Raw genomic sequence first — 12,526 nt, forward strand, 5'->3', positions numbered from 1 at the left:
TCTTGAATTACAAGTTAGAAAACATAAAACTAAGTGTTTTTAAGCTTGACTCAGATTAAAGATATGACTAATTTGAATCAATAATTCGTGTGAAATCAAGATTTTGGCACTGCCTTTGTGATCCGAAACAAGAAATGTACGCGATTTTAATCACATAACACTTTGTCGCAAATCACAAAAGTGTATAACTCGAATTATGATCAGACAAACTTTTGAAATACAACTATGATTTGAATCATGTGATTGCTTGATTCGAATCACATATACCAAATCATGATCTGAATCAAACAAGTCATTTCCATATTTTATCACTTTGACTCAAGTCATTCTTTCCTATGATTCAAATCATAATTGTATGATATCGGCTTGATCAATTATTCATTTTCTCACATATTTTGCGTCTTACCTCTAGCACCTATATAAATCAGTTTTTGTCATTCTCAAAACAAAGTTCTTCATTCATAAAAATTGAACGTGTGATGCAGATTTGTATATTATGAAAATAATTTAACCATACTTTCACAAATCTATAGAACCACTGAGTATCCTTCTTTCAATCTTTCTTCCAAGTCCAGCCAATAAAAAAATTTCATAATGGGTTGATTGAGTTAAACCTGTTTAAGTGTTGTGTGAGCATCTTCAAGATAGTCAATCATCTTCAATCTTGAACCAAGAAATCTCATTATTATGGTACTCAATTATAAAGATTGAGTGTGAATGGTAGATACAAGGTACATTCGAGAATCTAATATTTGTTGTGAAGATTTTTGTGCATATCATATTAAAGATTCAATATTGTGATTATAGTGTTTGGAGTCTAACTTTCAACAAGAAAATACTATTTTGTACTCCATTGAAGACCTCAGTAGTATAAACAAAGGTAGTTGTGGATCGAAGTTAAGAGTTTTCAAGATCCTTGGATAAAATAATGGCTCAAATAAGGTATCAATAGAGTCGGGTAAAGACGTCTACAAAACGAAAGATTTGAGCGGAACTTTGGGTCTAGCAAGGTATTTGGGTCAAGATCAAGTGAAGATCTTGTGATTTTAGCAATTTTGAGTGTTTTGCTACAACATAAGGGATATTCAAATTTAGACATGTGTTGGCTTAAGCGTTAATTGGCTTTTAAGTATTTAGTGTTGTCTAGATTATCCGTTGTACCAAAAACTTTGAATACTAATTTGTAAAATAATGGAAGACCTACTAATTTTCAGTGATTCACCATTCAAGACTAGACTAAGCATAAAATGGGGACAACCGTGTTGAACCAGTATAAAGTCGGTGCACCAATCTCTCTATACCTATCACTTTTACATTTTTGCATAATTTGCATGATTAGGTTATTTATCGCCTTCATAGAATCCATGTTGATAAATTTTTATTTGTTTATAGTGATTTATTGTATAAGTGTCGATCTGCGATAGATATATTCATTTAGATATTCTTTTTGGCGATTAGGACTGCATAAACTTTTAATGGTAGATTGAGCATTCGATTAATCTAATTCAATTTGAACTTTGTGTGCAAATTGAATTATGATAATTGTTGAATTTCTTTTTTAAGCGAATTCATTTTTCTCAATTGTTGTGATTTCTGATGATCTTAATTAAATTTGATATTCATATAAGAGGAGTGCTAGCAACACTCTATTTTTAATACTCTCTTAAACACTCACTCTCTCATCACTTGAAACACGTGCGAAGTGGTAGGATCCACACATGTTTCAACCAATGAGAGAGTGAGTGTTTGAGAGAGTGTTGAAAAAAGAGTGTTGTTAGCATTTCTCATTCATCTAAATCATAATTTTTACAAAACCTCTGCTATATTTTGCTTCTATATGTAATATACATGCTTATTTTTTACAATTCTAATTTTCGAATAAAATATTTTTAAGAATGGTTTTTAGGGGAATGACATTTTCAACTCCCTCTTCTAGACAGTTCGAATCTCATATTCTCTTCAAACAATGGTATTTATCATAACCACTTTTCTGCAGGGGTATCGTGCGTTTGGAAACAATGGTATTTACATGCATATCACATGAAACCATCCACATGTATCAACTCTCCTTGGCTACCCACTCCATGGTGGACTCCTTTCATATTTGCTTAAGTAAACCTGGCACATGGACAATCTTCATTAACTAGAACTCCCTCAATTACATCTGTATTATTATTAATGTAGATGTAAGTTGTAATGGCATACCGGTTCGTATTGGATTTGGTGGTACCTTTTCAACCTCATTTGAGACATGGGAATATCGTTTCTCTATATTCATCCCAAACTATTAAGACATCCTACAAGCAGAATTGTGGATCATTTACAAAAGCCTCTCACTAGCCAAAAATATGAGAATTATTGATTTGGCTTGCTACCTAGACTCACCTCTCAGTATCACCCTCATTGAGACTCCCTTAAATATGTATCATAAACATGTGGTATTGATTCAAAGTATTAAAGACATCTTGCTTGAAAATACTATGTTTCGAGTTATTCTAATCATTTATGAAGGTAATCAAAGTGATGGTTTTATGACAAAGCTTAGTGCATCAATTAACGTTGATATCCTGATTCACAACTTCTTTATTTCAAGATTGAATAACATCATTGTAACGGATATTACATAAAGTTTATTTTCAAGATTATAGTTATCTTCTTTTCTTTTATATTAATTTTGCACAAAAAAAAAAACTCTCCATTTTGATTTTAATTTTATTCAAATAATTTATGAAATAAAAAAACTCAATCTCTCGATTGTGAGTTCTTTAAATCCTCAATAAATATCAAGTATGCGGCTGATATTTTTTATGAGCTACTAAACTAAATAACACATACGTGAAAGTAGAATGCAAAGATAATACATGATTAAATTGTGAAAAAATATTTGTTTGATTTATTGTGAGTTTTGAAAATGAAATGGACAATAACATTTTAGGCAAAGCTAATCCTTCTGTCAAATATTCCATCCCCTATAAAATTTAGCCCTAACTCACCTTAATAGGTTATTCTTGCAAATAATGCATGTTTTGTATATGTGGCGTCCCATATTTGTCTTAATTTTTCCCTCGCAACATTTTTATCTCCCCCACTACATGCACACATTGTTATTTTTTATTATCCTTTTATAAAAACTAGCGTCCAGACGGGCACGTGTCCGCTTTTTTAATGCACATCATTGAAAATATAAGTGATATTTTTTATTTAAATATAATTTTTTAAAATTACAGCATAGGAAAGTTATTAGTAGGAAGTTACATGGAAGTTAGTAATAGTGGTTTTATTGGAAGTTATTAGATAAATTACACAATAAAATAAGGATAAAAATGGTAGAAAAATAGGCTACAGCAAAAGAAAGTATTCCCTTTATATATTGTTATAGATAACTATTTTAAAGGTTATGCTAACCTAGGTGAATTCCAAATAAATAAAAAATATTATATATTCAATGTAATAAATATATACATTATTCTTTTAAAAGATTAATTTTTTTTCCAGTGCACTGAATATATTTATTTTTTAGAAATAAATTATTTTTTTAATTTCTTAAAGAGTGCTCAACTTATCTTTTTAATCTCTTAACTAATTAATGTTCGATATCACTCTTTAGCATTTCCCTTATTTTAATTAGAGAAGTTGAAACATGGAACACGAATCATATTATTGAATTGTGAAGTTTCACATAACTTTGCCACTCACACAACCTTTGCGAGCCTTTATAGAATCGACAAAGACTTGTCTAACTTGCCTTCACTTTTTGTATACTCGACTAATATTCATTCAACCATTAAAAAAATCTCTTAAATCTAATGAAACTATTTATCGTGCTTTCCTAATCATTAGGGGTGGTAAATACGCATGTCCGTCCCATTTAGGTTCATCCAGCAAAAGGCTCAAAAAAATAGGATGGGGTGAGATGAACATAGTTGAGAATGCGAGCCTAAAACCTGACCCGTCCCGCAAATAAGTGAGAGCGGGACGGAGAAAGTCCGTGGACATTGCACATTTTAAATTTAAAAACATAAAAAATTATGCAAATGTCCGCGTCCGCAAAAGCCTGCGAAAAAAATGGAAAGGGGTGAGACGAATATATTAGAGAGTGAGAGTCTAAACCTTTAGTCTGCCCCGCACTAAAGTACGAGCAAAATGGACATGATCAACATGTTGGACCCGTTTTGCCACCCATATTAACCGGTTCAAATAATTTTCAAATATTTTTATATGTGGATAATTTTACATTATAATAAGTTATGGGGGAATGTATGATAAATTAGATTTTTGTTAAAAGTAATAGACACAGCATTAATTAGTCATGCAATTGTTTGTTTAACAAACTCAACTAATCAGAACTTCTGAATTTCTATATATAAGCTTCTAACTCAATGCAAAAGGAAGTTGCCAACTACTCTTCAAAAGCCTTTCCAAAATGGCTCCTTCTATGTCAACAATTTACACACTCTTCTTACTTTTCTCATTAGCATATTCAGAAGAATCTTCAAGACCCTTCAACAAAATATACGCCTTTGGCGACTCTTTCACAGACACCGGCAACACCCAAAACGCCGAAGGTCCAAGTGGTTTTGGCCATGTCTCAAACTCACCATACGGCACAACTTTCTTCAACCATTCCACTAACAGATACTCTGATGGAAGACTTGTCATTGATTTTGTCACAGAATCACTTTCCATGCCTTATCTTCCTCCTTACCGTCACTGGCGTCGCACCAAAGGAAACGATGCTTTTGGTGTTAACTTTGCTGTTGCTGGTTCAACTGCTATAAACCATCAATTCTTTGTTAGAAACAATCTTACTCTTGATATCACTCCTCAGTCTATTCAAACTCAGATGCTGTGGTTTAATAGGTACTTGGATAGACAAGGATGTGAAGGCGTTGATTCGAAATGTAAAGACTTTGACGACACTCTTTTTTGGTTCGGTGAAATCGGTGTTAATGATTATGCTTACACTCTTGGATCTTCAATCTCCAAGGATACCATAAGGAAGCTTGCAATTTCAAGTGTCACAGGAGCTTTACAGGTAATAGATATGCTACTATTTCATTGAGCGTTGCAGGAACAAACTTATATGATGTTTCTGCACAGATACCAACTGAACTGATTAATTTGATATATTTTTCTTTTGCAGACTTTGTTAGAGAAAGGTGCCAAGTACATGGTTGTGCAGAGTTTTCCACCAACCGGATGTCTTCCATTGGCGATGTATTTATCGCCCGAAGATGACAGAGACGACATAGGATGTGTGAAAACTGCGAACGATGAAAGCAACAACCACAACCTTGTACTTCAATCTAGATTACAAGAACTCAGGAAACAATATCCACATGCTGTCATAGTGTATGCTGATTACATGAATGCGTACCGGACTGTAATGCAGAATCCAAGCAAGTATGGATTCAAAGAGATGTTCAAAGTGTGTTGTGGATCAGGAGATCCACCTTACAATTTCAGTGTGTTTGCTACTTGTGGTACACCTAATGCCACCGCTTGTACTGATCCTACTCAGTATATTAATTGGGATGGTGTTCATCTCACAGAAGCCATGTATAAAGTTGTTTCTGATATGTTTCTTCAAGGAAACTTTACTCAACCTCCTTTTGATTTTTTGTTGGAAAACAAAGAGAGAAATGGGTGAATCTAACATGGTTTCTCTAGAAAATAATAGAGTTTGATATTATTAATGCTTGAAATTGTAAGAGTTTGTCAAATTTACATAATAATAATCTACACTTTAGTCTATTAAATTGATCATTTGTTCATATTTAGCATCACAATTTGGCAATGAATCCCATCCTATGAGCACGTATACTCTAAAATCTCCACCCAACTACACCCAATATGTCTTATACACTCCAATACATCGTCGATATTGTTTCTTATCAGCAGAAGAGTCTTAAGTTTTTGAAAGATGGTAGATTACTTATAGCTTAGCCGTGACAAAACAAATAGAAATACTATTTAGCCACAGTTTACGGTGAGAAACATTTTATGCGACTATATTTAATCACCAGACAAAATTAGATCATGTGCAGTAATCCGCCTTACACGCTTTTAAAGACGGATCCGTGATTGTTGGTTGTTGTTACCTAACTTTTCATCCTTGTCAGGAAGATATGTAATTAGCACATGATTGTAGTTGAGAACATTAATGCTATCCTTTCTAGGTGGAGTCTCTGTGACTGTAACTAAAAATAAATGTGAACATACTCCCTCCTCTTTGTTCTCAGAATAAGATAGTAAATGGTCATTACTTAAATGTGAAGTGTCTATAGCGCAGATTTTGGTGAATTCATTGGATTTTTACAGTCTGATATTAATATGCATTAATGAGTTCGCATATGTGATTTTTGCATCACAACTACTAATCCTAAAATGGCAACGGTTCGTTAGAAGTTTACATGCAGAAAAACTTGCTACTAGATCTCTACCTGACAATAGTCATGGAGGTGTATATCTTTATGACACTAGATATAATATTTTAAAAATGGGAGCATTGTAAGTATCGACTAGAACAAGTCAACTTTAGTTACTATTCGGTCTTAAATATATATATAAGGAAAAAAGGACATGTGTCCCACAAACAGATTTCACCTGTATAGTAAGACTATACAATGGCCTACAAACATACCAAACCATGAGGTGCATTCATTTCTCAAGAGATTTTTACCATACAAGTTTACAACCATACCAAACCATTCATTTCTCAAAAGATTTTTACAATACCCATGTTAGCTGATTTTTTACAGCATTGTACTATGCCATAGTTTTCAACCATATATATATCAATACACCATCGTTTCAAACAAACCAAAATTCTGACTATAGAGTTGTGGTCCAATGGATGGACGGTCGCTCTTAAAATAACAAAGCAACCACCCATTGAATGAACGGTAACGTGTAACGTGATTTTTATCATTTTTATTTAATTTAATATTAATAAAGAATATTAATAATAAATATAATAAATATATATAATAAATATATATTATTTAATATATTTAAAATTAATATAAAAATTAATATTGTTAAAAAAGAATATTAATAATAAGTATAATTAATATTAATAATAAATATAATTAATATAAATAATAAATATATAGTATTTAATATATTTAAAATTAATAATGTCAATAAAGAATATTAATAATAAACATAATTAATATAAATAATAAATATATATTATTTAATATATTTACAATTAATATAAAATTAATAATGAATATTTATTAATTAGTTTTGTAGATATAATAAAATAATTTAAATTTATTTTTATGTACAAAATTAATTTAATTAAATTAGTTTTAAAATTTTAATTAGTAATGAAATATGATAATTAGATTTTAATTATTATAAATAAATTTCAAATAATTTGAATTGATTTATATGTATATAATTATTTTATTAAAAAAGTACAACTTCGTCACTACAATGGATAGATGCTTTGATTACTTTATTATTTAAATACAACTCTGTCACTTCACTGAGCGAATGCTTTGATTATTTTATTATTTAAGTGCAGCTTCGTCACTGCAATGAGCGGATGCTTTGATTATTTTATTATTTAAATACAACTCCATGTGGCGGATTTGATATAAACAGAGGTGTAATGTAATCTATTTTTTCACATCTATTCTCATTTTTTTGTAATAGTTCTAACATGTATCGTCACCGCAAAAGGAAAGTGATTTTTCGAGAGACAAGTCTTTGATAGAGATGTTATTTTGGAACATTTGTAGTTTTGAGCAACTACAGAGAGAGTTGATTCGTTGGTTAGACGGAGATATACCTGAAGGCGAAAAATTAGAAGTATTAAGAGACAGGATGTCATGCGTGGGTGAGTGCGAATTAAAAATGATAAGGATACGAGAGAAATGATGTTTTGACCAAATGATATCATTTTGATTATTGTAATCAATTAGAAATGTTGTTTTCAAATGTTGTGGTTAAGTATTTTTTATTTGTCTTGATATCCGTTGTATGTGTCGTTTATTTAGACTTGTTGTTTTTCATTTGTGATATATGGTTTCTTGTTATTTATATTTGGTACTTAATGAGTAATGGTTCAAATAATTGAGAAGCTTGATGGTAATCTAAAAATGATACTTGATAACAAAATAAAAAATTAATTATTACTAGTTCCAACATTGGGACACCGAGTTCGGTTGTGATCAAGAAGACGACACATGGAATATTTTCTCTCTAACTTATTAACCTTGTCCATTTCCGTTCTAATACGTAAGTTAATTGGGCGACATTTCTTGTTCCTCCGCATTCTTGGATTATGACAAATTTGATCTCCTTTATAAATTGGTCAATATTCATCATATGGTAGCACTGGAAAGCTTGTGTTGTAAACCCCAAATAGATTTGCAATCTTGTAAACATTAGACAAAAGAGTTTAAGCGTTGCGGCGCACTATAGACCATGCACCGATAACATGTGAACAAGGGACACGGTATGCCTGAAACCTTCCGCAGTCACATCAACTATTTATTAGGTTGACCTTGTAATATCTCATAGGCTTCCCCTCAGAGTGGTCCATTGTCTCCTTCACACTCAAAGTGTTTTGATTGTAATAAAAAATTCTTATCTGGTGTGTGTTGGATTTTGTTGTTTCTTCTTTCATCACCTTAACGCAATTGTCTGTAAATGTTTGCCCAAAATTCAAAATTGCACTCCACTTTGCACCTCTTTCAGCAAATTGTGATCCCAGTATATAATATGTTGCATTTATCAATACTGAAACAAATGTTGATGAAAATCGTAGAAGATCATCCCGAATTTGACGCTTTCATCGACCGCGTCAAAATCAAGGCTAGATAGGGGTTTAATGTACTTCTTTTTTAATTAAATAAATAATATTATTTCTATTATTATTTATTTGTTTTATAATTATTTTAATTATTAATAAAATATATTTTAATTATAACAATTATTTTTATTTTTATTAATTTAACACTTCATTAAATATAAATAACTATATTCAATTAACATTATTAAAATATATTAATTATATTATTTATAATTAAAATTCATTTCAATTTTAATTGTACAATGCGGTTCATTCAAATGGCAGAACTTTCCTCTTTTTTTTCCGACTGTGTCGCCCATTTAAAGGGTGGTCCTAGTCAAACAATAATGTAAAATGTGATATTTTGGTATTTAGTTTGAAATGAATGGTAATTTATTTTTATTTTTTTGACAAAAGTGTGAAAGAACAGTAAAAAATTCACAAACCTGATTTTATTTACGAACCGATTTTTTTTCCCCTGTCGGAGAGTCTAGAGGGAGTAGAAATGGATTAAATTTAGGGGTGTGAAAAAAATCAGTTTACATAAACTAGTTTAGAAAATTTGGTGCACCAATTTTAAAAACCCAAACCACTTTATTTAAAAACTGAAATCCATTTCATTGATATAACCGGTACCCATTATAAGGAACCAATTTTGAATAGGTTAACTTAATTTTTACTCACTTATACTGTATGTTTTTACACACGGGTTCTTTAGCTTTCTTTCTTGTTTCTTCATTGTGCTTCATTACATTTTGTTTTCTTCGAAGAGAACCCATAGCAATTTCACGCTCAAGATCCATTTCATCTTCCATCATAATTCCTTAAAAGCACCTTCATTTTTAACTTCCTCCTAATATCCGTCGGCCAAAATTTGATATTTTCGTTCTCGGCAATAAGATTTGAGTTTTGTTTATTCCTTCACGGAAATATCAATGCTGAATGCGCCGGGTCTTTGTTGAATCCTTTACATTTTCTGCTTTACGTTGAAAATATTGACGCTAATCGACAATGATGGCAACCACAATGACGATAATGGGGAACTCATAGAAACGATAACTGCAACAAGGATATTCCCAACAATAGCAGTGTTGGCAACTAATCGTGAGCTCGTGATAGTGATAGCATAGTTTTTACATATGATTTAATTTCTTTTCCTATAGATCTGATTTATTTTTAGCTTTCTTTCATTTATTTATTTAATTTCTTTTTCATTTTCATTTTTCTTAGTTTTTATTTTTGTTGAATACAGATTGATTTTCGTTTTGTTTGGTTGACATGATGAATATTTGTTATTTTTTCTCAATTAATTTTTAGAAATTATTGTTTTTGTTTCGTTGTACTACTTACTCTTTTTTTAAATAATAGTACAAATTCTTTTTCCCTATTTAATAGTTCTAATTTTTATACATAAAGAAGTTACGTGGATAAAAATTGAAAGAATTTTTAGCTCAAATTTTTTAATTATCCATAAATAAAAAAATCTCATTCCTTAAATATAAATATTACGGAAAATTAATCTATAACAAAACTAATTTTGAACTGAAAAAAAAATACTAAACTTTATGAACATATTTAAAACTATTTAACTGATAAATCAATTTTATGATAAATAGTTTAATTTGAAAATGACAGTAATTATGATATAATTGAATTTTATAAAACAATTTTAGAACTGTTTAAAATTAAAAACTGATTTTTTTTTTAGAAATTGGTTTTGAACCAAACTAATCCAAATATAATCTGGTTTTAAAAATATAAATCAGTTATATATGCACGGTTCTAAAAACTAAACTAAACTATATATATATATATATATATATATAATAATATATATATATATATATATATAATATATATATATATATATATATATATATATATATATATATATATATTTCAATTCGGATTGGTTTAAGAATCATGCATATCCCTAATTAAATAGGTATTGATAATGAGGCAGAGCGAAAACGATTTTTATCTTTTTTGTCTCCAAACCAGACTCTATAATAAATCTTTGTTTTCTTTCATGATCTACAACGCAAATGAATGATTGAATTTTGGTACTTAATCTTAAACGGGTTCGATATCCTATCTCTGCCTCCATCTAGTAAAGTCATACACGACAACTAAAAACAATCAAAACTCTAATATAAAGAAGACCATCATCAAACAACAAACACTAAAGGAACTCTAATCCCTATACAACACATTGGACAAATGCACCCCCGAGAATATACTTACAAAATGTTTGACATTAAATAAAGGTTAAAACAACTTACATGGATAAATATTTATACTACAATGACAAACTTCACAATAAAAAAATGACATCACGCGTAAAAATAATCATAAATTGATCTTAAACTCTAAAGAAGACTGAGAACTAAGAACCACTTGGTGGCATTGAGAGGGTCACGATAAAAAAACAAAGTATATATGCTAGAATGCAAAGCAATACAAGTCATGAAAATATACATCAATTTAATATATCACATCAATCACACATCTTTTAATAATGCATAAATCCTAAATGAAATTTCTATATGCCAAGACAAATGATTTTAGGAATGCTTAAAGCCACTCAGCGGAGGGTTGTGCTTCTCCCGTTAATATTGCATTTATGTATTGAAATCCATTGCGGGGTACTTCTCTTGTTAATATTGTTCAATGGATCGCAGTCAAATATGGATGTGATTCTCTCGTCGATACTGTGCAACTTAGAATTTCTCTCATCAATATTCTTTTAAAGATGAAACTTCTCTCGTTGATATTGTTTCACTCATCCCTGAGACTCGGTTTTCCACTTTGTAGAGGGGTCAATGGAACTTATCTTGTTGATATTGTCTCATTGCAACCATAAGACAAGTGTATATGATTTCTAATATATGTATATGCATATGCAATATAGTTTTACATATCAACAAACATATGTAAAATTTCACATAGTTATATACCATGCAATATATATGTAAATTCAACTGTCAATGTGTATCATTCCAAATATACTTAAGAAAATTATTTCAACAATTCATAAATATTCTCATTCATATGTTTCATAGATATTTTCTTCAAAACTTCATTGCAAGTAAGCACACACGTTAATTAGTAATCACACCAAGCATCAAGTTATTTAACCATTCAATCAACACATGTACAACAAAATATTAAAGTAGTACATATCGTCGTTAGTAAATGTCATTACCTTTGCAAGTATCGCTAGTGGAATCCCTACGTGGAACTCTATCTGGGACTTCAAGATATGAAGTTGATATGTTGATTATGAACTTGAAGATATGATAGGGTGAAAGCTCACCAAAGCTTGCACTTAACATTCTATCTAGTCTTGATCATTTTATTATAAAAGAAACAATATTAAGTATTGAGGTACTAAAGCAATGTGTGCACGCGTGCTCACACACACCCCCACACGCACGCACACACACATGCACAAATATTTTCAAACCTTTCATATTTTTTATAAAACTTCTAAAATCAGCCTAGACAAATGCTCAAAAGAGTAAGAAACTTGATTGATTAATTAAAGCATCTACATCGATCACACCCATTTGGGCTCTTTAAATGGAGTCTACTTAATTTTTTATATATTATTACACACTTCCCAATTATTTAAAAAACTCAAACTAATTTTCTAAATATCCATATGATTTGTCAAAAAAATTAAAACAAATCACACTAAATACCACATTATACTACACA

General features: G+C 30.3%; 1 protein-coding gene across 1 annotated transcript; it reads left to right on the forward strand.

Moving 5' to 3' along the window:
• Window positions 1-4,375: 4,375 nt before the first annotated feature.
• LOC127074024 (GDSL esterase/lipase At3g48460) lies at window positions 4,376-5,759 on the forward strand. The gene is made up of 2 exons (XM_051015281.1): window positions 4,376-5,035; window positions 5,144-5,759. The coding sequence occupies exons 1-2, from the start codon at window positions 4,424-4,426 to the stop codon at window positions 5,648-5,650; spliced, it is 1,119 nt and encodes a 372-aa protein (XP_050871238.1). The 5' UTR covers window positions 4,376-4,423; the 3' UTR covers window positions 5,651-5,759.
• Window positions 5,760-12,526: the final 6,767 nt, after the last annotated feature.

Source organism: Lathyrus oleraceus, chromosome 4 (genome assembly GCF_024323335.1).
Source record: "Lathyrus oleraceus cultivar Zhongwan6 chromosome 4, CAAS_Psat_ZW6_1.0, whole genome shotgun sequence".
In the NCBI taxonomy this organism is placed as follows: domain Eukaryota; kingdom Viridiplantae; phylum Streptophyta; class Magnoliopsida; order Fabales; family Fabaceae; genus Lathyrus; species Lathyrus oleraceus.